This window comes from Sphaerodactylus townsendi, linkage group LG07, assembly GCF_021028975.2.
Source record: "Sphaerodactylus townsendi isolate TG3544 linkage group LG07, MPM_Stown_v2.3, whole genome shotgun sequence".
Taxonomy (NCBI): domain Eukaryota; kingdom Metazoa; phylum Chordata; class Lepidosauria; order Squamata; family Sphaerodactylidae; genus Sphaerodactylus; species Sphaerodactylus townsendi.
This window is the reverse complement of record NC_059431.1, coordinates 40,079,536-40,105,692: the sequence shown is the minus strand read 5'-3', so window position 1 is coordinate 40,105,692 and position 26,157 is coordinate 40,079,536. Positions and strand designations below refer to the sequence as shown.

At 39.6% G+C, this 26,157-nt stretch overlaps 1 protein-coding gene across 3 annotated transcripts in view; it reads right to left on the bottom strand.

Annotated features, from left to right (window-relative positions):
- XRCC4 (X-ray repair cross complementing 4) overlaps positions 1–26,157 on the bottom strand; it is a 138,421-nt gene that overhangs the window by 108,851 nt on the left and 3,413 nt on the right. For all 3 annotated transcript variants that reach the window (XM_048503764.1, XM_048503765.1, XM_048503763.1), the window contains 2 exons: positions 18,312–18,463; positions 17,059–17,249 (listed from right to left, as the gene is read on the bottom strand). In XM_048503764.1, coding sequence (XP_048359721.1) covers positions 17,059–17,249; positions 18,312–18,450 — 330 coding nt within the window. In that variant the 5' untranslated portion in view covers positions 18,451–18,463. The remainder of the gene's footprint in view (positions 1–17,058; positions 17,250–18,311; positions 18,464–26,157) is intronic.

Here is a 26,157-nt window from a genome sequence, read left to right as displayed (position 1 = left end):
AGAGCAAGATATCGTAAAGAAATTATGACAACTGGGAATTTGTGGACTGTTTTTATTACCATTTACACAGAAGGTCGATACCTAAGAATTAGTTATCACCTCCTTTAAAGAATGATAAGGGGTTTCAGAAATCTGAAATTTTATCCTTTCAAATAATACAAAATTTAGCTGGCACAATGAAAGAGAGATTGTCAAGTAATGTTAACAGAGCTCTACAGATACAGCATCAATAGCTTCTTTTTCAAAACTGTACCTGTAAATCTAAAGCATTGAACTGAGATTAACATGTTGTGCTATTATACCATTGTGCTGCTATTATACCTTCCTAAACAACTGTTTTGTTTTAATATACATACTTCTGTTGCTTAAAAAAAGCGGAAAAGAAAGCATGTATAACAGTTCAAAATGCCCAGTAAAAAAAAGTTTAGATTTACAAAACTTGTAAGAAACCTAATCCTGAAGCTCTGATTCATTCATAGTATTCTCACATGGACAGTTTTCCCCTTGGTGAACCAATATAGCTAAAAACTGGATTATTAAAAACCTAGTCACATGATTCTAGAAACAGCTTTTAATGTTAGACTTTACAAATCATTGCATAAGTGCATTGTCATAAATCATGATGTTATGCCAGGAATGAAGGAATGTTGTCATAACAATACTCACGTTTTTCTACTCTTCAGTTTGCAGAAGGGATTTAAATGATTTGCTGAAAGCTAGGCAATATGAATTTCACCCAATACAAAACCTTAGTGTGCTCTGCAACTGTCAGTATATTTTAGAACTCTCACTCCTTCTACACTCCTCGCTCTCTTATACTTAGGGATCAGAATTTGGAGTCACCTCTTATTTTACAAGCTTCCAAAAGAAAACCAGTAAATTCCATGCTTATATTTATTAATGAAAAACAGGCACATACATGATTACAATTTTTAGAGTCTTACATATTATTTAAAACAAATAGGGATATTTTGAAGCCAGTGTAGTAGGCAGATGCAAGACCTCCAATTGCTTCCAAAGTATCTCTTCCACACACAGAGATATAGTCAAGGCCTCCCTGAAGAAGTCAAGAGAGTGCCCATATTTACATAAACTATCCTAGTTAAAAGACAAGTAATCTCTGATGTTATAGTTGCAAGTTATCTGGTTGTTAGGTTTGTGTTAACTACGATAGGAGCTGTTATTTGTAAGCTGAGCTTGAGCTGTTGGATGTAAGAATGGCAGTTAAGTATTTTAATAAATAAAAAATGTTATGAGCATTGCCACAAAGTTCAGTAAATTGCCTGTGCAATGTAAAGCCAAGTACTAGACATACTCCACCCCAGGAATTTTTCTCACTATGCATCTTACTTTACCCCAAGTTATTCAAAGCATTATAGAGAAATTAAACCCAGCTCAGGATTTCTTTTTGGCCAGCGATCAAGCAGCCAATGGCAAACCTGCTCCAAATAATCCTGGATGATATTGATTATTTTGACCCACAGTACTCCGATTAGGATTTGGCATGGTCAATGATCCTCTTGATTATTCTGGACCTCTCCACGGCCATGGCCTCTCCATCAAATCAAGGCTGAGGATAGGAGATATTGCTTTGTCATCTACCATCACCTCTCTTGACCAAATTTGAAATACGCTATTGCATGACTTCTGGACTGCCTCATGGAAACTCATCTGGGAAATAACAGGAAGATGAATCTTCACTAGCGCTCTTGAACATCTATATGCAGTGAGGGACCATCTGGCAATCTGAAGCACAGTGGATAGCAATGTACTCCACTTCACTTTTCATCTGATTCAGATGCATTTTTCCATTTCAGTGTCTGAACCCAGTTGTAAAATGGAGGAAGCAGAATAACTTATGGTTGAACTCAGAAAAACTCAGATTTTACCAGGGGCTGAGGGAAGACAATCAAGCAAAAAGTGAATGGAAGCATATTCCTATACGCAGATCTTATTATTTGAATTGGAGGATGGGATTTTAAATATTATGTTTATACATGCCCTAATACAACCCTTTGTATGGAGGTTTTCTCACATTCCTGCCCCCCACCCCCGCCAATCAACTCTGCCATTGAAAAACCGAGTAATTCTTGAAGTTATCTTCCAAAGTATATGATTTAGGCATGTTTTTATCAGCTTGTCCTTCTAAGAGAGTTGAGAACAGGATGTCTCATTGTAAAAAAGTAAGATTGTGAAACTCTGAAGTCAATAAATAACAGACTATTTATGTTTCACATCCAAATCAGTTTAAAGTTGCTCTTCAAAAGTGCCAAGTCCCCCAAGAAATCATCATAAGCAATCAGGCACCTTGGGAAGCATCCCTTTTGGAAGCCTCACACTTGGTCTGTAGTTTTTTCTTAAACACAAACAGAAAGCTGCTGATAAACTTCAAGAGATTATGAGAAACTTTTCTCAGTATAGAGCTGTAAGTATGCCAAACATTTCCAATGGGCTTATAAAAACATGATTATTCTCTCTTTCTCAATTTTTATAGGTGACTAAATCAAATTTCCAGAAATGAAAAAGTCACTGAGTTTACCATGCATTAAGACATGGATAGAGCCCAAAATGATTATTTTGCTTTTGGATTATTTGGCAACCATACAGGCTATAAAATGATTAGATTTTCTATTCTTCCAGTAGTATATTGACTATCAGACACATGCTAAGCTGTGTTCCATCATAACTTTTTCATGTAAAATGAAAATAACCCATTTGTTCCTGATAACAACACACAGAAATACTCCTTTGACTCTCAGTGAAAGTTGAGGTTCTCCAGTCTGGGGAGTCAACACCACAGCTGTAATCCTCTTTGTAAGCTCAGGAAGGAAAACTGATAAGCAGCGGTGAGGGCAGCACATTGACAGATTCCTTTTCAATGTTTATCATGCAGAATCAGACAGACAATCAAAGGTATGGCAACACAAAGGATATGGTTAGGCTGATGAAATCACAACAGACTGTACATTCCTACATTGGTGGCTTCTGAACAAGCAGACCAAGTCAAGATAATCAACCCACCCATGTCAAATTGCCATGCTCATCCAGTATTAAAAGCTGGGATAGCTGATAATATTTCTTGTGCTGGTCTGGCCCTTACTCGTAGCATCCTCACACAAGAGAAACTGCTGACACAGCAGCTAGAATTCCCTTGGCGGGGCAAATGACTGGAAGAGGGCTTAAATGAATAAACTCCCTCTCTCATTCCATTCTGAAGTGTGCCTCTCCTACCACAATATATTCTCCTACCGTGGACCCTCTGAAACACAACTTTACTTCTCCTCACTAATATCCACCCCCCAAAAAAAAACACATTCAAAAAAGAAACTCTAACCAACTGTTCAGGATGAAGACTCCTCACTAGTTCTCATCTGGACAGTGCTCACGCATTTCCTAAATCAATTCTCATTTGTCCGGAACATTCAGAAATAAGATAGTACACAATAAATGTGAAATATACCGAAGTACTCCTTCACTATTTCATGGCATCAATGAGTATTGCACAGAAGCATTGTAGGGGGATGTCATGCCTTCAACACACAGTAATGAAATAACTATGAATGCTTGAAAAATAGTGAGAATCATACAATAAGGGCCAGTGACAGGGCAAAGATTCACACCCATGTGCAGCGAGACACTGTCCACCACTGCTGCATCATAAACAGCTCTTGAAACACCTCTAAATTTTAAAAGCACTTTGCAGTGTAGGGGTATTTTTGGTGAGACTAGGTAAATCACAAATGTCTCTGGATAAGTCATTATAATATTTTTTGCTATGATGATATTTCACATTAAAATGCAAGAAATGCAAAGGTGATTGAGAAGAAACAACATCAGGTTCTTATAAGCCCTTCAGTTTTCATGGTTCACAACTACTTCAGTTTTTTTCTACCCTTGCTTTAATGTTTTGGTGGCTATCCAAGCTATAAAAGTCAATATGAGCAAGATCTCCGCTCCGAACATCTTTTGCGCACGCGCACACACACGCACAACCCAACAGAAAACTGCCCAGCAGAGAAAAAAACAGACAAGGTTTTAGTAAAAGTATGCTTAATTTTCATCCTGGCAGTATACATGCTATATGCTTGTTGTCCTTCCTAGGAGGTGCCCCTGATTAAAGCCCATTGTTCAGGAAACTGAATACATGTGTTCCCAGATAGCATAAATACGCTGCTATTACTAAACAACATTTGATGAACACATGTAGAACTGGAAGTATGCCAAACACAAACCTTTGCTTTCAGAATGTTATACAAATACTGTCTGGCATGTCTGACTTAAATTACACAGCGATTAAAATCCAAAAGCTTTCCGTATTCCCTGGGTTTAACCCACCATGGCTATTATCACTACTTTAAAAGGGCATTAGCCCTAAAGGTCAAACATACAGTACAAAAGTATGAGTCATTTAAAGTTGGAATAAAAATATGTCTTTCCTTGCCTTTGACCAAACACTTTGAAATTGTTAATTACCTATTACATACAATTTAAGACTTCTTTTTACTTCTTGCTTCTTTAGCTTAGTAAACAAACACTGCAGCAGACATGAAATTTAACTCCAAGCCCTTTCTACTTCCAAGTCCCATCAGCACAGGAACTCGGGATGCAATGCTGCATTTGTGCCAGCACAGCTGCATTGCAAAAGTCTAGTTAAGAGTCAGATAAAGGGTAAAAGAGAAAGAGAGAGAATAAGTGTGTGTATGCAGACCAGCAAAGCCACATAGTATCAGTGCAACAATAAAATTCTAAAACATGAATACTAACAGGAAACATATGAGCACCAGATGCCAAGGGGGCATAGCCCTAAAAGATCTCACAGAGTGAAGGCAGGAAAACAAGTGACAATATCATGCTACGTGCCAACCGTAGCACAAAACTGATAAGAACTTCTATTGTCCCACTCCACTGACATCCAATGTACATTAACACCAGCCCACCCCTGGCTTCTCAAACGCCATCTGCTTCACATAAAGAAACCGAGGAGCTTGTTCCATTGCCACAAGCTAGCACAGCAACAGCATTCAACAAGCACCCACAGAACAAAGCTAACAGTGACTTGGCATTATATGAAACAAACATGTGGCTGACTCTAGAAACTGCCACCAAAAGGATATTCTGAGACTTACTCTTTTCCCAGAAGACTCCAACAACTTCTAAAACGCCAACGCTAACAACAGGGAACACTTTTGGACAAAATACCACACAGGCCATATTGGAACACAATTAGGAGGGTGAATCTAGTTAAATCTTTCGGATATTGTCTGACCATTTATGTTGATCATATCTGTGATGGAACAGACTAGAAACGCCCTCCTGTTCCTTCTGGTTAGTCCCTGGAGGTCAAGGGGGGGGGGTGGACCACAGCCACCCATGCCTCCAATTGATGGTGCTCTTTTCACTCATGCCCCTGGGATGGCAAAAACAAACTGTGTACCACCCACTGCTGCCAGCAACTCTTAGAAATATTCTTCACCAAAGAGAATCACACCTCTAGCACTCTGTACCTGTATTGCCACTGAAAGGCTCCACCTGTTGCTGAGTCTCCCACTACACCCCTACAAGCAGGCGTGGGGAAGATCAACCACAACTGCGTACATTTTTGCTATTATACTTCAGGGACAGCAAGCTTATTTGTTTCAGACAGCAAGTTGAAATAGGTGTGGTATGTCTTCAGACAGCAAACGTAAAGCATTCAATGTATAGGATAGTTTAATAAATAAAATAATGCACATATCCTATTTAAGCTTCCGGGCTGAGGAAGGGTGTTAAAAAAGGTGAAAACGTGTAATTATCTTTCCCTACACTGTATGTGTTTTAAGTATCATCAAGTCATTTCCAAATCATGGCAACTCCATGAACTAATGTCCTCCAAATTTCACTAACACCCTTGATCCCATTTTGCAAACTGAGGGCCATGGCTTCCTAAATTGAATTAATCAGTCTCATGTTGGGTCTTTCTTCTTTTCTGCTGCCGTCCACTTTTCCTAGGACTATTGACTTTTCCAGTGACTGCTGTCTTCTCATAATATGGCCAAAATACAGTAGCCTCAGTTTAGTCATTTCAGCTTCTAGGGACAATTCAGGCTTAATTTGATCTAGAACCCACTTATTTGACTCTTTGGTGGTATCAGTAAAAGAAATCCACTTTCTTCCTGTCAGCTTTAGAACATAAGAACATAAGAACTAGCCTGCTGGATCAGACCAGAGTCCATCTAGTCCACCACTCTGCTACTCACAGTGGCCCACCAGGTGCCTTTGGGAGCTCACATGCAAGAGGTGAAAGCAATGGCCTGCTGCTGCTGCTGCTCCTGAGCACCTGGTCTGCTAAGGCATTTGCAATCTCAGATCAAGGAGGATCGATTTCTCCTCCATAAATCTGTCCAAGCCCCTTTTAAAGCTATCCAGGTTAGTGGCCATCACCACCTCCTGTGGCAGCATATTCCAAACACCAATCACACGTTGTGTGAAGAAGTGTTTCCTTTTATTAGTCCTAATTCTTCCCCCCAGCATTTTCAATGAATGCCCCCTGGTTCTAGTATTGTGAGAAAGAGAGAAAAATTTCTCTCTGTCAACATTTTCTACCCCATGCATAATTTTATAGACTTCAATCATATCCCCCCTCAGATGTCTCCTCTCCAAACTAAAGAGTCCCAAATGCTGCAGCCTCTCCTCATAAGGAAGGTGCTCCAATCCCTCAATCATCCTCGTTGCCCTTCTCTGCGCTTTTTCTATCTCTTCAATATCCTTTTATTTATTTATTTATTTATTACATTTATATACCGCCCTCCCCCGAAGGGCTTTTGAGATGTGGCAACCAGAACTGAACACAGTACTCCAAGTACAGTCACACCACGGCTTTATATAAGGGCATGACAATCCTTGCAGTTTTATTATCAACTCCTTTCCTACTTATCCCCAGCATAGAGTTTGCCTTTTTCACAGCTGCCATGCATTGAGTTGACATTCCCATGGAACTATCAACTAAGACGCCCAAATCCCTTTCCTGGTCTGTGACTGATAGCACTGACCCTTGTAGCGTGTTTGTGAAGTTTGGATTTTTTGCCCCATGTGCATCACTTTTCATTTTGCTACATTGAACTACATTTGCCATTTCTTAGCCCACTCACCTAATTTATCATGGTCCTCTTGGAGCTCTTCGCAATCCTTTGTGGTTCTTGCCACCCTACATAATTTGGTATCATCTGCAAACTTGGCCACCACGCTACCCACCCCTACTTCCAGGTCATTTATGAATAGCTTAAAGAGCACTGGTCCCAAAACGGATCCTTGGGAGACACCACTCCCTACATCTTTCCATTGTGAGAATTTCCCATTTATACCCACCCTTTGTTTCCTGTTCCTCAACCAGTTTTTAATCCATAGGAGGACTTCCCCTCTTCTTCCTTCATTGCTGAGTTTTCTCAATAGTCTCTGGTGAGGAACTTTGTCAAAAGCCTCTTGGAAATCCAAGCAGACAATGTCCACTGGTTCCCCCTTATCTACATGCCTGTTTACACCCTCAAAGAACTCTAGTAAGTTTGTAAGACAGGACTTCCCTCTGCAAAAGCCATGCTGACTCTTCCTCAGCAGGTCTTGCTTTTCTACATGTTTAATAATCTTTAATGATAGATTCTTTAATGATAGATTCTACTAATTTACCAGGAACAGATGTCAAACTGACTGGCCTGTAATTTCCTGGGTCCCCCCTAGACCCTTTCTGAAAGATTGGTGTGACATTGGCCATCTTCCAGTCTTCAGGGATGGAGGTAGATTTCAGGGATAAGTTGCATATTAACGTGAGAACATCAGCAATTTCATGCTCGAGCTCTTTAAGAACTTTTGGATGAATGCAATCTGGGCCAGGGGATTTGGTAGCATCTTGGACAGTTTTGACTCTCTTGATTTTCCCTTTCAGCTTCCTGCGTACTATCCCCCTCATCTTTGAGAAATTTCCCTTTCTGAAGGCAAATGTAACTACATTAGTAGTTGTCACTTGTTTGCATGCAGAGATACTGAATCTGACAGAATTGTGGTCGCTGTTCCCTATCGGCTCAACAACACTGACTTCCCGCACCAGGTCCTGGGTCCCTCATAGAATTAGATCTAGGATCACCTCTCCCCTGGTTGGTTCTACAACCATCTGCTCTAAGCCACAGTAATTTAGCTTTCTTCATTGTCCAACTTTCACACCTATACATATTAACAGGAAATATTATGGCATGAATTAATTTGATCTTGGTTGCCAGTGACACATCCTCACACTTAAAAACCTTTCTAATTCCTTCATGGCTGCCCTTGCCAGTCTCAGTCTCCTGATTTTTTTGGATGCAGTTCACCTTTTGGTTGATGATGGAGCCAAGGAACAGAAAATCTTGAACAATGTCAACTTTTTCATTGTCAACCTTAAAGCTGAGTAATTCTCCAGTAGTCATTACTTTTGTTTAGTTGTAGTCCTGCTTCAGCACTTTCTGCTTTAACCTTTAGTTGTTTTAAGTCTTCACTATCTCCTGCCAGCATTGTGATGTCATCTGCATATCTCAAATTGTTAGTGCTCGTTCCACCAATTTTCATTACACCATCATTTAAATCTAACCCAGCTTTCCTTATGCTATATTCTGCATCCAAATTGAAGAGAAACCTGTGCCAATTGGAAACCATTTTGTTTCTCCATATTCTGTCCTAACAGTGGCCTGTTGTCCAGAGCGTAGGTTGTGCATCAAAACTATCTGATATTGTGGCATACCTACTTCTTTTAAAACCAGGCAGAGCTTTTCATAATCCACACAGACAAAAGCTTTACTGTAATCTATAAAACACACGCTGACTTTCTTTGGAAATTCTCTTGTGTACTCCAGTAACCAATGTAATTTTGCAATATGATCTGACATTTCACATTCTATATATGATAACAGACTTAGTTGCAAGTTATTGAGCATTATTTTGCTCAGTGCGAAATTAATGCAATGGTCTGGCATTTCCTAAATGATTATTAATTAGATTTATTTGGCACTGAGCTGGAAATCTCATAAGATTTTGGAAGCTGCTTAAATTGGAGACCACCAAGGAAGTCCAGGGTTGCTATACAGAGGCAGGAAATGGCAAACTGCCTCTGTTTGTCTCTTGCCATGAAAATACCACGGGGTTACCATAAGTCAGCTGTGACTTATCAGCAATCTGCACAACTACCAATTTTACTTGAAACTGAAGAAGTTTAGAGTCCATCATTACCTTAAATGTCACAGTTCTTACTTGCCTCCATTGCCTCTTGCCACATGGACAAGATGGAGTCCCTACTTGTGCCCAACCAAGGAGATAGATCCGTGGTGGTGAACCTTCGGCCACCACTGAGATAGATGCTAATAGAAAAGGAGCTTCTTCCTCGGGTCCTGAGTTTTAATAACTCCTGTCCTTCTCCTTCTCCATTCGGATTACCTTCCTGAAGTTTTCTCCCCTAGAGGAGAGTTTGTCCTATCATTTTAATCTTCCCAATGTTTTGGCTTTACTATGGCCACAACTACAAAGAACCATTCTGGACTGTTAAGAAGGCCACAATCTTACAGTCAGAAATTATTTGCAAGGTTTCCAACAATGACATGTGTCACTGTCAATTTTTTTTTATTATTTTGTGGGTCGAACCAGACAAGATGCTTTATGAAGACTGGTGATTCAGGCTGTTTCTCTATTTGGAAACTGTAACCACAAAAGGTTTAAATTCAGACCCCCCCCCCCCCCCCGGCAAAAAAAACACCTCCCATGTTACAGTTCTGATTCTAATCAGAGCCTCTTGCAGCTGCAACTTCAGAATTTTCAAAAGCAGTGGAAACTACTATTCCTATACTATATTATACTATTGTGGTCTTTTAAGTATTGTGATCTTTTATGTGATTTTATAATCATTGTTTTATTTATATTGTAAGCTTCATAAAGTAGAAAGGCAGCTAATAAATGTTTTAAATAAATGACACTAAGTATACTGAGAAGTTCTCTCTGTTTTACCATATGTAGGCAGGACACCATCTTATTAGGTTATACTGTAATAAAAGTTTTAAATTCAATGTTGACATTCATATTATAAAGTATTGCAAACTATTGTTGGAAGCTACCCTGAGCCTGGCCTGGCCTAGAAAGGGTGGGGTATAAATAAAATATAAATAAATAAGGTATTAATTTTAATTATTTTTGAGAACCAACCAAATCTGAAATATTTTTTTCCCAACTAGCAATGATAACTTGTTTGTAAACGGGTCTGTGGAAAGGGAAAATAACCATGCCACTACTCACCTAATAAATGCTTACACCATAAATATTTTCACTAAATTAGCACAAGGAAATACAGAACCTATACAAATTAATTTGAATTTAAAATGCTCGCAGTGTCACAAGATAGCACTAATGATGCTGTTTAAAGTTATCACATAAAACATTTTTAGCAAATAAAACATCCCAGATACAAGACTTTTGAAGAGAATATGAAGACTCTGTGGGAAAAAAAACTATAAAATAAATATGCAAAAAAAGGTATTCAATATGCAGGAGGTAGTATAATCGCACCTACATATATTCCAAAACTCTCAATGTACTCTTTGATTTAAAAAGTAATGCATGTCATACAAAATGTCCTATGTTATTTACAACCTGACACCATATGAAATTTAATATTCTTATGCGAAGGAGTGGGATTCATCTGCTCTTTCCCTTAGTGGTCAAAAACAGTTGACAAGAAACAACAGTTTTGCCTCTCTAGTTTCTCCTGTGGAATGTATAAAAAGCATCTTGCCAGTTGGGATAAGGGAGGCGCACAGGAGACCCCGTAGGTACAGAATTGATGTTCTCTTGATCTTTTCTTCTGTTGCTATAGTAACCTGACTAGCCAAAGGAATAGGAGAATGAAATCTGGCTACAATGCCAAGGAATTAATTCTTCTTGCCCCATCAATATTGCATATGTTTTCTCTTAGCTGTTATACCAAAGAGGATAGAAAGCACCAATAATACACCCTATACAAGAGCTCTGAGCAACAGTAGCATTTTATACCCTTACTATTCTATGAGGAGGTAGTAAAATAGGATGAAAAAAGCATAAACTATTTAAAGTCACTGGGCTTTGCATATGGCTCTAAAGAATTAGAAAACTAGACTATGAATGTGTAAGCATGTCTGTCATTTTTTGATAAATTTTGGTAAGATTTACATTAGGTCTCGTGCATTATCAATGGGATTTTAATGAGAATTGTAATCATTATTTGCCAGACATAAGTGCTGTTTGTTATTTCCTATCTTGTGGTAACTATGCTGAGGAGAATGCATAGTTAGGATCGTTTATTTACTTTAATTCTCAGACTTAGCATTCTAAATATTAGGAAAATTCCCCTGGGAATTCTTTATTAACAAACTATACCATAAATCAGAATTCAATATACAGTTAGCAACAGACAACAACTAGCTCTGCTGCCTTTAGATATATTTGACTTTCAGCAACCTGCATGTAGGATTCATGTTGTATATTAGTTTGCATTGGGAAATTCCATAAATATGACACTATAACAATACTTTCAAGTATTTTAATTACAGTACCTTCTTTTTATCCAATTAAACAAGGTACATATTTCTATATTATCAAAACCTCATTATAGTTAGGATGGGTTAGAATCAACAACATAAACACTACCAATCCTCAACAAAAAAGTAACATTTTCTTTGCCACTTCCTATTATAGTAACTCACTAGAACCAAAATGGTCTTTTAAAAAAACCCAGAATAATCATATCCTTTCCCTATAGTTCCACATTAAAATTCAGCCTATGTTCATAATTTTTAAAAATTTCTTCTTGTTCCTAATCTCCTTTTCATGAGATTTGCAATTAAAGGCTATTTGTACTAAAATAAAACAAATTCAACAAATCAAAATAAAAAATGGTGAACAATGGAGCAGGCAAAAAATCTATAGTTCAGTTGCCTCAAAGGAGCTGTGGGTAATTTATTGTATCTAACCAGTTTCTCTACTGGTATTAGGTCTCGGAACCTTAAGCCAATAAATGGACTCTGAAGTAGTAATAATCAGCAGTGTTTATTGATGAGGCATTCAAACACCATAGTTAGCAAAGCCAGTTCTAATTAAGCTGGCATTTCAGGTCCCATAAATTCAGGTCACTCCTCCCAACTTCCCAGAGGAACCAAGACTGCACCAAGGTCAGCAACAGATAGCAGAGGAGACACCTGGTCTCCTGCGCACAAGATAGCACTCATAATTCTTTTCTCAAGGGACAGGCAAGGCAGGGGAGGCCTACTTTACTACAAAGCAGGCAAAACTATAAAGCGCAAGTCAAGGATAGAATGCATAAATAAATGCATGGAACTGAGCAAAAATAAAGTTGTTTTATCCAACCCATTGTACATAGTTCATTCTTCAGCATTTTATTCTCACAACCACCCTATGAATCTGGGTCAAAAGTGATAACTGGTCCAAGGCCATCCAGAAAACTTCATGGATGAGCTGACACTTGAACTCAGGTCCGACTACTATGTAACAGCAGCTCTTGTGATGTGGATGGGCCTAAAGTCACTCCAATCAAACTGACCTGTACAGAATATCCTTTTCTTAGGAACAAAATATTTGCTGAAAGAAACTTTGCATACTATAAGTCTAAGTTTGATTGGTTTTAAGCTCTGAATCATGTGGCAGAGCAGCATATAACCCAATATGTAATCTGTGGATTGCTTGTTTAGCATGCCAAACCCACAGCCCATGATTTAAAAGAAAAAACATTTCTCATGACAAGATTTTAAACTCAGTGGAATAAGGAACTATCAACAGTAGCTCATGATACCAACTGTCATCTGTCTTGCACAGCATGTATCCCAAAACAGGAAAATGAGTGGACAGATTTCAGGAAACTGAGACTATCATTTGGGAAGCTTTATGGGATAGTTTAAAAAAATGAAAAATTTACTCCAAATGCAGTCACATATATTTCAGAACACACTACAACAGCACAGTTATTGAGGAAAAAGTGAAGCGACAACAACAATTCTTTCTTCAGACTAGTTAAGTCATAAATGTGTGCCTCAAGCTGGAAATCTTAGCCTCCTGGGCGAATGTTCCCTGGAAAAACGGAGAAAATACAAACCCTGCCACCTTATTACGCAGAAAGGTTTGTGACCCTTCAAATACTATTTATCAAGAATTCTTTAATCAATTTAATTGCCACTTCCAAAGAGAAAGTCTTATAGGAATCCCATTATGTGTTAGAGGTAGAGAGTTCTTAACTGAAGTGCTCGGAAAGATTTACTTCCAAGTGATCACCTACTTAGATCAAACAGTAAATCACTGACTTTTGTTATGGTGTTTACTTAGGTGGCAGCAGTTTAGCTGGCCAAGCCTCAATAGCCCTTTACTGTGTTTCTCAGTGTGTGTGGCCCATTTTGCTCTGCAGCTGGTTTGACACACAAGCCCCACTGTGTAGCAAGCCTATTGTTATTTTAATGCAATTCTCAACAACCTACTTTGCCCTTACCAGTCTAAGAGTATTTCCGGAGAAGACAGGATAGTTAAAAGCTCTGTAAACAAAATCATCTGCCCCAAAAGAAAGAAAATCATTAATAAACGATCGACCAATTTGCTGAACTGAGAATCTCACTGAGAGCAACCTGACCATAAGAAATAAAGGCACTGTTGTATCTGTCAGAGGTTTTTTAAATGCAGTACAGTACAAATGGGCAATATTCATCAGAAAACTGCTTTCACAACCACCCAGGTAACATTCAGTCTACTTTAAATGACCTTTCCCCATGGGGAATTAAAACTTCTGAAGTACTGTCTATTTTTTTCACTGGATCTTTACAACTGCACATTAATCTCATCTGCTCTGGCAGCACTATAAATCAAATAGAATTTCATACTGTTCCATGTATATCATGATATTTTTCGATCAGTACACTCATAAAGACATGCAAAATTAGTTTGTATTAGATTGTAGTACCAAGGGATTTTTTTTTACATGGAAGACAGAAAACACTTCCTGTTTAACAGGAATCATGCAATACAAAAATCACCAAAAAGATCTTGCTGTATCTGACAAGAAATATCTACCAAGGCAAGTGGGTTCCTTGAGAACATCTGATAGAGATGTGCAATCGGCAACACATGTGAAACCACAATCAAAACAGCATCATTAAATGGGCTGCATACATATTTTAATGTCTGTAGAGATATTCATGGCAGGGAAGGCAGCAGAAAATAGCTCGATCTCATCAGATCCCAGAAGCTGAGCAGGATCAATACATGGAAGAGAGATCAACAAGGAAGAATCTTCAGAAGAAAGTAATGGCAAACCACCACCGCTTCTTACTGGCCTCGAAAGCCTCTTGTTGGGTTTACCATAAGTTGGCTGTGACTTGATATAAATTTACACACAGAGAGATAATCAACCCCCTTACAGGACCACTAATCACTGCATATGACTGAACCTGGTCCAGGCCCTACAATATGGGCTCACCATGTAACTTGTACACTGAGCCAGAAAATTCAGAAAGGCATTGGAAATACAAAGCATCAATTAGAAATCAATCCAAATTACTAACACAGAGCCTTGATGCAGATAGCACAGGCTAGCCCAATTTTATCAGATATCAGAAGCTAGCAGAGTCTGCCATGATTAGTACTTGGATGGGAGACTTCCAAGAAAGTCCAGGATTACCACAGAGAGGCAGGCAAAGGCAAATCACCTCTGTTCATCTCTTGGTTTGAAAAATCCTATGGGACCACTATACACTGGCTTCAACTTGATGGTACTTTCTGCCACCATCAATACAGGAAACATTTAAAAACAGTGGAGGCCAACTTCCACCATAAACTTAATTGTCATAAAGGGAAGAGAACACACACACCAGGAATTGTTCATAATCAAGTTAGAAAAATGGAATGGTTCCAAACGAAGTTATATTATGGCCTTCTACTTAATTTTCTGTCACACAGACCAAGGATAATCACGTGATTTGCACTGGTGTCTTCCCTGCTTCTAGGGTTGCCAGGCTTCCCACCATGAAAGGAATCCTCCCACTGGGACCCCTTGTTGCCCACAGCCAGTCCAAGTGGTGGTGAGGGAATTTCTATTAAATCATTATCTCACAAGTATTATGAAGTCATTCCATGGAAAACCAGCACATGATATCATGTTGAACTAGAAATGATCAGACATTCTAGGATCTTCCCAAAGAGCTCTTCCTAGAAGTGACGTCCCAGAGGATGCAATGCCAACACCACCATCACCCCTGCCATGTCCCTGTCTGCCAAGTGGGAGACCATGATGTTTGTCTCGCTTGGTAACTCAACCTGCTCCCAATGCTCTCTCTCTCTCTCTCTCTATCTATCTCTCTCCCTCTCTCCTCTCTCTCTCCCCCTCTCCCCTCCCCCTCCCCTCTCTCTCTCTCAATGAATTCACTCCCAGGAATTCTGGGAATTGCAGTTCTGGAGGAGATAACAGTTGTGTGAAGCTTTGACAATTGCTCAAGGTCCTTTGTGCAGAAGACCCCCAATCTCTCCCACTTTTCTCCACCCACTTGCATCACCCAGGAAATGTGGGAAATGTAGTTCTTGAGGGCTTTTTCCAATAGAAAACCTCTGCCAAGAATTTCTGCATCTCGCATCCTTTTGCCTCCTTTGTTTCTCCAGCGGCTGGACAAGGTAATAATAACCAAAAAAAACACCCCCGGCTTGAATCTTTTTCCAAAAGGCAAGGGGGGGGGGTCGTGAGGTGCACTATAAGACTAAGTGGTCCATTGTGGAATCAAATGGAGAAGCTGAGAAAAACCTGAACTGAGTGGGATAAGGTGGTAAGCTTGGAAGTCACCTCCTGCTCTCCCCCGCCCCATGGTGGCGTAGCTGGGGAAAATGGAGCCTGACTCCAAGTTCCCTCCCATGGGCTCCCACGCTGCCCTGCTCTTCCCTGCCCCTCCCCCAAGCCCTACTTACCTTACCCAGCAGCAGGGCCCAACAGGGCAGGGCAGGGGAGCACACAATGGCCTCCGCCAGGCCTGGCAGGGAAGGACCGGGCCACCCAGCAGTTGCCTCTGCTGGGCCTGGGCGAGGGAAGAAGGAGGAGGGGGCAATTTTCCGTCCCTCACGTGACCCCAACAGTGGCTGCATGGGGAACCAGTCCCCACCCTGCCCCCGTGGTAGCTACACCTATGGGTCCAAATGAAGACAGATTTTGCCAGTTGGATGTGCCCCCCTCCCAACTATCAGTCCCACTTTTCCTATTCCAAGTTTTAACTCATTAGTTCACTTCCTTTAGACTACAGGCTGCAGTCAGTAATATTTGGAAACAGAATTAACAGCATTTCCTTAAATAGTTAAACAAAATGAGACAAGTAATGTATAAAAAGACTGAGAACACAATCCTACCGGGGTGGGGGGGGTGGCAAATTGACTGGTGAAGCCAACGCAGGTCTGTGCCACCACATTTCCCCCCTCCCCAGATAAAGAGCCACCCCTGCTGGCAGGGGGGACAAAGGCGCTGGCAACCACCTGTCCCTCAGCTCCACAGTAACAGAACCTAGAAGTCAAAACCGCCATGGGGAACACTAGTGTCTGATTGGACACCAGTGCAGGATTCAAGCTGGGGCATTTTCCAGGTGTGTAACCAATAGTGGTTTTGTTTTTAGGAAGTCACTGTGGCTTAAATTCAGCCTAAGGTTTCTATGGGTGGAAGGTTGTCAACTTGGAATGTGACTCTCTTGCCTTTCCCTCTCTCTGCACCCCAGCGTGCCTCTCCTCCAAAATGGTGCTCCCTACTTTACAAGAATTTAATAATTTAAAAGATAAAGAAAAGTTGATGCTGCTTGGATTTGAAAGTGTTCTGGTAGGCAAACACAATTTTTTCTTCTGTCTCTTCCCCACCCACCCCCACCCCAACTTAATTGATCTGTTGAGCATGATGAATTTTCCATTACAAAATTCCTTAAAGGCAAAGTTTAAGAAAAAAATTCTCATTACTGAAGATTTATTGTTCTACTGTACATGAACTCTGTTGGAAATACATAAAAACACAGCAATACTTACAGAAACATCTTTCAGATTCTTTTCATAGTAGAACTTAATGCAATCTGCATTTGTGTCTCCTTTTGAAATACCAAAATTGTATTTGTCTATTTGTCCTTCTCTGAACAGCAGAAGTTTTTGTAATTCCTCAATGTATTTCTCTCGCTCCATTTCCATGTCAGCCACCTCTTTAGATATTTCATCTTTAGAAACTGCAAAAAAATTAATTAATTAAAATTAAATTAAATTCAGAAAAAGGATTTTTTAAAAACACAGTTATTGTACCACACAAGAGAATTTTTGTCAGAGGTTTCTCACAACACTTTCATATATCACCATTCACTTCTTTAAAAAGGAAGGATTACAATACTGCCCCACTGATCCTCCTGAAATGCCTGTACAGAACTGCTCTGGGGGGGGGGGGGCAAGGAAGAGCAGAAAACTCAAAGGAAGCCAAATGCACATTGGTCTCCTTAACTTTCCCTGTGAAGTGAGACAAAAGTCACACTTTTACAGTTTTCAGAAACTGCGTAGGGAGTCAAAACTGAGGGTGCAGTAAGTTATGAAGAGCGGGAAACCTGCCAGTAACCAGAATCTGACCTGAAGGGAATATATGCTTGTTGTGGAACAGACCACAAGTGCATAATGGGCTATGTTTCACAGTTGGGAGGCAGCTGACAAGGAACATCTGGTTTCTTATAGGCAGATAAAAACTTTACAGGCATAAATTTTAATGCCTCTTTTGAAAGGCTCTACTTTAACAAAAGCACATCATGTCTGTGGCTATAAATGTAAGGAAGCTATTTACACATGAGTGTGTAGAGATGGGGCTCTTTTTACTTTTCACTGCTGCATTTTCCCATAGCCAATTAGCTAAGCTGCTGCTTAATTGTCAAAGTAGCTTGCCTTACTAGATTTAGGTTATGAAGTAATTAAAACTTCACCCTGATTCTTCTACCGTAGCAATTCACTATAGAGACAATAAATAGCACTGCTGAATAGCAGGTTGCATCATTTGAGAGGTCATGAGATGCTAAAAGACAGACATTATACCACGCAGTACACCAGAACTAACAGTTGCACACCACTTTACCCAGGAAATAATACTCTGGAGGGGTAAACCAACCTAAAATACGTGGGATACCTTCAAAGATTCCTACCATATTCTGCCTAGCTTTCTGTTCTTAAATCAACAGTGGAAAGTTTAGAACTATGTTATCCATTTGAGGAAGTAACTTCACATATGTATAACGGTAAAGTAATTTATATCTCACCTCTCCCAGCCCAAGCCAACTGACCGTCACTGAGAATGACATCAAAGCCAATTCCAAGATCTTTTTCCCAAGTTATCTGAAGAAAGTATGTTGTGGTTGGGTCTGTAACAGGATAGATTCTGCTCACTTTCTTCGACATTATTCTCCACCACCTGTTTTGGAAGAAGAAACCATTTTTTTCTAAATCTAGTCTAATTCAATGAAAAGGAAGAGATTCCAAAACATAAGCTGGGTGGGTTACACCTATCATGGCTCTACAAATTAATAACAACATTAAATGTGTGTGTCTTATGTAACTGCATTTATTAGTCTATCCAACTTTAAAATCTAACATCTACATAATGTCTGTATTTATTTATCTGCATTATTTGTAGTCTGGCTTTTTCACAAGGACTCTAGGCACAATACATATAGTGAGACAGTAAAATTTACAAAATGGGACATTCAGTTGCCAGTGCATTAGGATTTTAGAAGTCTGGAACCACCAGAAAGAATTGCACAGCATAAGCATTAACATGAAACATTAAATAGTGCATAAATTACATGGTGCATAATGGTGCATAAATTACATAAAAATTACATAAAATTTGCATAAAGTATATAATAGGATCCTACTTACAATAAGCTACATGCAGCAGTATAAACTGGAGTCTCAAAATAAATGTGTGGACCATTTTGTACAGTGCAACCCTATTACAGCACAGAAAAGCTGTCTTGAATAGTTCAGTTTTGCACAGTCAGGAGAGTGGGAGCTTTCCTGATCTCTTCAGGCAGGCCATTCCAAGGCTGGAGCCACAATGGAGAAAGGACCTGTACCAGCCATTGTTGACTTTGCCCATTTGCAGGCTGCCACCTGGGGCAAAGTCCTATGCTGACATGAGCAACATTGTCGTGGTGGAACATAGGGAGAGAAGTAGTCCCACAAATAAGAGAGGCTAAAGCTATGAAGGGTTTTGAATATAATACCCATACCTTAAACATGTAATACCCATACCTCAGTAACAAATGGGCAGCCAATGGAGTATATACAGGACTATTATGCTTTAGAAAAGACATAGGCAAATGTATGTGTTGACAAGCAAAAGGAAAAAAATTAATTATAAAGAGGGAGTTCTAATTCAGATTTTTACCTCTACTGAATAATGAAGAGGCTACGCTAATAAGAGTTACAAAAAAAGTCTGTAAAACAATTCACTTAACAGAATGTGAAGGACACATTACAGCCGCAACATAAATCTCAGCTGGAAGTCATAAATTAGAAAAATGTTAACATTCCAAGTGAAAAATCAATATTCTACTCTCAACTGAGCATGAACACTCAAAGTAACCAACACAAAGGTTAAAGTCTCAAGTAATTACACATCTGTTCCTTCATTATTAAGTAAAGTCTTCTCTCAACTAGTCACTGACAACTGGGAAGATAAAGGAGATATGTCTAAAAACCTTGTAACAAAGATATGGTTAGATGGGGGAAAAAACACCCAAGAGATTTTCAGAGGAATATTAGGACTGGGAGCTGAAGTGGATTCCACTTAAAACAGTATATCAGAGTTAATCAGGTTTCTCCTAACCTGCTTATGAGCTTCTAGTCTTGAAATGCATTGAGCCTTCCTCTACTCTGATTCTAACAGAGATCTGCAACTGTGGATTGGGCTCTCAAATTCCTGCTGTTTCCACAAATTCCACAAGGGTGGGGAGGATCCTATACAGCATTCACATTGCTTAAGCCACAGCTAGCACCAAGATTGTGGGAAGCACATATTGCCTTATAATCCAGTTAGGCCATGCTACATGGCTCTTGCCCTGACCTGCATAGCCCAAGCTAACTCAGTCTCATCAGATCGCAGAAGCTAAGCAAAACTGACCCTGGTTAATATGCAGATGGGAGATGACCAAGGAACTCCAGGGTTGCTATGCTGAGGCAGAAAATGGCAAACTACCTCTGTTCATCTCTTGCCTTGAAAACTCTATAGGGTCATCATAAGTTGGCTGCGATTTGATAGCTCTTATCGGCCCCACTCCCTCCCAAGACCACTCAATGAGTCAAAGGCTCTTTCCACATGTGCAGAATAATGCACTTTCAATCCACTTTCACAATTGTTTTGCAAGTGGATTTTGCTATTTCGCACAGTAAAATGCAGCTGAGAAGTTAACTGAAAGTGCATTATTTTGCATTTGCTAAAGGGGCCCAAGAGGGTAGCATGAAGAAACTGATCCAAGGTATGCAGGAATTTTGACTATGCAATGCACAAGGCTCAGGGACCTCTGAGAAAGCTTGCCTGGTCAATGGGGGACATGAGTGATTTTTTTAACTGACTTTTTCTCCAACCAGAAATCCAGATCCACCTCCACATTCCAAATATCTGCAATATTTCGTGGGCAACAGGGCTGTCAACTCCAGCTTGAGAATTTCCTAAAGAGTTGGGGGCATGCCTGGGGAGGATGGAGCTTGTGGAGGAGAGGGGATTCAGCAGGGATATGATGCCATTGAGCCTGCCCTCCAAAGCTGCCATTTACTCCAGGGGAACTGATCTTTGTGGTTTGGAGATCAGATGAAATTCCAGGAGAACTCTGGGCCCCAAATGGACATAAGCAACCCAAGAGCAAACAGTTAAACATTGTGATATCCTTCATCAAAGGCAGATTACCTCTTATTACTTTGCCTTCATTGAAAAGTTCCATGGAAAAACACAATACTAGGTATCTCCACATAGACATCTATACCCGTGGTGGTGAACCTTTGGCACTCCAGATGTTATGGACTACAATTCCCATCAGCCCCTGCCAGCATGGCCAATTGGCCACGGGGCTGATGGGAATTGTAGTCCATAACATCTGGAGTGCCAAAGGTTCGCCACCACTGATCTATACATTATGTTAATTCTCTAAAACCTATCAAGCCTCCTCTGCTTATACCATTTTTCTCTAATAAAACACCCAACAGATCATTCATATGCTTGATAATTCCTCGGAAGTGTTTACTTTAAAAATTACACATCATTCATTTGTATGAGACCACAATGGGAACAAAACAATTAGCAGTAATTTTATTTAAAATTCTTCACATGTATTGAGAGTTACCGACTCAGAGCCAACTGAATAAATTACATCTTTTTAAAAAACCTGTACTGCACTATCACTATTTAATCAACACTGACTGGTAAAATCAAATATTTACTAGCATCACTTCATTTTGAAGATATTTAAATCAGATCCATTTTTAATCCCATAATAAGCATCTGCCAGTAAAAGCCAGATGGAGGGGTATCTTGGAATGCTTTTAAAGACTTAATAATGCTGCTTCTGTACTCTTAATATGTTTTCAATCTCTGGAAAACTAAAGTACTCAGCTTCTATGTCCCTTGATTAATACAAAGAAATGCTTTAGCGAAACTGATTGATTACAGCAAATAGAAAAGCTAGTGTTTTGCTCCTACGGGCACAAAGAGTCATACTACATATCAACACCTTGCCATATAACTGCTAGGGAAAAAAAGCTGACTTGCAGGTGGGAAGAGCAGAGTCCCACTCCAAATTTGTACATCACTGGCTGTACTGAGAACATCAGACAGTTGACGATTGAGCTGCTCATCTTTAGTGCTTTGTCTCTTTAGAGCTTGGCATCTATGATCTTTATTAGGCAATGCTTCCTTCTGGGGAAGAATCAGCTGTTGGCTGGCGTGTCATTAGTCGGGAGTCTGCTCGATGAACAATGACAGCACACAGTTGCTGATGAATAAACAAGGCACTTTTTAAAAATAGCTGACAAATGATTTTGTATGCTACTTTGGACAGCACCAAGACACAGTACAGAAGCCAAATCTTAGGGTTCCTTCAATGATCTACAAAGTGCTATTGATACTTCTACTTCAGTTTTCATTTTGGGCTTGCAGATATGGAGGGGGGGCTTCTGTGGCAGGTGTTCAAACCTCAGTTATTATGCTTTCGGGACTTAGAAATAGAAGGAACAAGCACTAGAGTTCTGACCCAATTACATTTACAGCCTGATCTTGTCCACATGGCACGTGAATCCTATCTGATATTTCCTTGTGGCAAGAATCAGATGAGCAGGAAGTGCCCATGTAACAACACAATGTTGTTGGATTGGAAAACATGCAAAACTAGTGCAAGCTGCAACTATAAAATTCCAACACTGATCAGGATACAGCAAGTGAAAATTGGGGTAATTTTGCAAGTGTAGCTACACAAAAGACACCCTTTTGCTGAAAAAAGCACAGCTACCCTCCAGTCACTAGGAATCCCAGTATTGCAAGCAAGTACAAAAACTTTAAGTTATATGTGACAAATTTCTTACCTAAAATGTGCACTGTCAGTAGTTACCATCCTTATTAATTAAAATGCTACAATGATTCCTGCAACTTCGGGAGCACCTGTAAAGGCAACCTTCTAAGAAGGAAGTTCTTTACCCCCACCCCAACCAGCTACTCATCTCTGCACTTAATTATTCTTAGGTCAAACTGGAAAGGGGGAAAATCCCTTTCCCCCAAGGGGATCCATAGCCATGTCCCTATTGAAACTGCTACTAGGGATCACAAAATAATAAGAAACTACCCTATAGTTACTCTCCGTCCCCTAGAATTGAAACAGACTACATTTCTGCTTTTCAAACTTGGCTCTCTTCTCAGTAGCTAAGAGCAATGTTCCACTGGAACTAAAACAGTGGTGGACATACTGAACAACTATTCCATTATTCTGCATGCTGATTGCAACCTCTTTTCTGGAAAGTCAGGCAGTTGAGCTGCATATGAGCAGAGCTAAATATGACCTACATATGAACTTTCAGTGGCATAGGAGCATTTGGTCAACTGTGGGCTACAACTTGTGTGAACATGCTCAGAAAAAGGAACCTCTCCATCTTCCTTTATGAAGCCATGCTGAACAAGTAGGGGTAAAATAAAGAGCTCTCTTTCTGCTTTATGCAGCATGCAATGCAGCAAAATATGTGTCACAGAATCCACGTCCCCAGAATTACAAACACATTTCCTCAAATGCCATGGAGGTTTCCTAAATCAGCCCATAAGAATGGATGACAGAAATTAATCAAATTGTGCTCTAGAAAAGGCCCACTGGTATTTAGCTGTGGTAATGTGTTGAATGTAAAGAGCCATCACTGTACCAATGCAAGATTTCAGTGGTCTATACAGAGCAAAAAATGAGGCATTTTCCAGACTATAGTTTTCACTTTAGCAATTCCTGCCTCATGTCTCAGTACAACGTTGGGCATACATTTTGGGGTGTTAGAGATCTAAGGAATGTCGTTATGACTTTTTCCAGAGGCGTAAAGTTATATATATTACCTAATTGAGCTCCGTATGTTAATTGTTAAATAGATTTTGCTGTGAACAATTTAACAGCAGCTGGAATATATCCTCCCCCTGGGTGCGATAGAATCTCAATATCGCTTGGGCGCTCTTTTGAACAAATTGGATAAGGGACTGGATATGAACTGTGGACTGGATATGAGCTGTGGAAGATTGCCCCCTAGTTTCTGAAGCATTTGACCTGATCAATTGGGTGCCCTTTGATCGTCCATCTTTCCTTCTTGAACCTGGCAATAAAATGTATACTTTTGGTTTTAGAATAATACATTATCAGGTGTTCCTCAGCACATTTTTGGGTTATTGCATTTAGGGTTCTCTTGATCCCTACTTTAGTTAGTGAAAGGGCAGCAATATCATCTGCATACATAAAAATGGGTAATTTTTTCCCCTGAGAAAGTGTAGGAGCATGGACATCCTTGTCCTTTAGGTCCGTTATGAAGGAGTTAACATAAAAGTTGAATAGTTGTGGCGCTAGAAGACATCTTTGCCTTATCCCCTTCTTGTACTGGTATCTTGTGTCACCCTTACTCGCAAAGAGGTGTTCTCATGCGGTTGGATTATTATGTGCAATAAACGTTTGTCAATATTAGTGTTTGCTAGTTTGGCACATAGACGGTCATGTGGCACATTATCAAAGGCTGTCGATGAAGGTCGCATATAGCAAGCCTCTTTGGAGTCTGACACATTTGTCAATTAGAATTAGATGGTTTAAGATCAAGCAGTGATCCATTGCTGATCATCCCTTTCGGAAACAAGCTTGTTCATCTCCTAACAGCTTTTCTTCCTCAAGCCATGCCAGAAACCTTGTGCACAGGTAGTTGGTATAGAGCTTAGTTATAACATTAAGTAGACTGATCGGTCTATAATTGGCTGGGTCTGTAATCACATTTTTTAAATATGGGGACTATTATGGCTTCTTTCCAATCTATTGGAATATAGCCTGTATTGTTAATATAGGTGAAAAGTTCAGCTAGAATTGTGGCCCACCAGTCAATATTGACTTTCAATAGCTCTGGAGATATAAAATCATTCCCTGGGGCTTTCCCGGCCTTTAATTTGGGATCTCCAAAGCTGTACCTGTAATTTGGGATCTCCTTCCCACTCTTGTAAATAACCAGGCATCATTAGTGGATAACAATGGATAACAATGAAGTGGTAGAATCAACACTCAAATCACACTGGCCATGAAACTGCACAATTCAGCATGACAATTATGAAAATCAATCATCAACTTACACATGTGGACAACTTATGGACATTTCTGTTTAAGTTTCATGATGGGAAAAGGCAGGATGTAAATGCTAATAAATATACAATTCTATATACCTATATGCTTCCAACATGCTGATATATTTTGCCAAAATGACTCAAAGGAATTTATTATTTGCATATCATTTACTTTATTTCCCAATAAAGGAAGTACATTATTCATTTCTGAGTAGATGATGGACCTAACAAAAATGCTTCTGTCAGCACTCAGTGTTACTATAGCTCATTCTCCCCAAAGATGGAGTCAATAAACTTCAATTCTCCATTGTGATAAATAGACTCCAAGGTCTTTGTTGAAGGCAACTGAAGCCAACATTTTCTGAAAACTCAAATTCGCAGCCATAATCAATTTCCTGCCACCTGTATTCCTCTGTGTGCTGGTTAGGATTTAATTTAGCCCTTCTCTTCCCAGCAACACAGGATAGCTGGATCATTTTAAATAATTTTCAACTATGTATTCAAACTCCAGCCAAATCAACTGAATTTCTTGCCTTATGAAGGGCATGTAATTAAAATTAGCAAACAAACATATTTTAAAATTTCAGGTATTGCCTATATCTCTTATATACCTCATGAACATTAGATCATAGTTACAAAAACATAAGTTCATGAAGGAAAGCAAAAAAATCTTTCAAAGCACTGAAGAATTAAACTGCTGCGCTGAACCAAAAGCTTGGAAGAATTTACAACTACAGTTGTAAAGCTGATGTTTGAGCTCATCCTCAGTGTCAAAGCACAGCTTCATATCTGTGTTTGCTCAACTAGTATTGCAGTAATATACAGTTCTCACTCAAAATGTGGTAGAATATGTTCTTTTCAGAACATATGGATGTGAGAATTCCTTTAAAGGCCACATGTTATTTCTTCCCATATTGTTTGCTTGTTTTACCCCATCAGGAAATAATGACCCCATGAGTGTAATATAACAAACAGTGATCCCTGAATGTTGTTCATTATGGGTAGATCACTATCTGATTAACATATGTATCTCAGCAGAAAGAACTACTACTGATCCATCCCCAGTGGCTAGAGATCTCTTATCATAGGTCGATTCCGCACGGCAGATGTATAATGGGTTGCAATTGTGATAAAGGAACCTTCCTATTCACATGTGTGCCACATGAGGCCCACGGAAACATTCTGGGTTGCTTTTGTGCCTTTGCACAGAGACGCTTCTCTAAAAAAAAAAAATTCCTGCAATGCATGCATAGCTACGCAGGCATTCAGGAATGAAC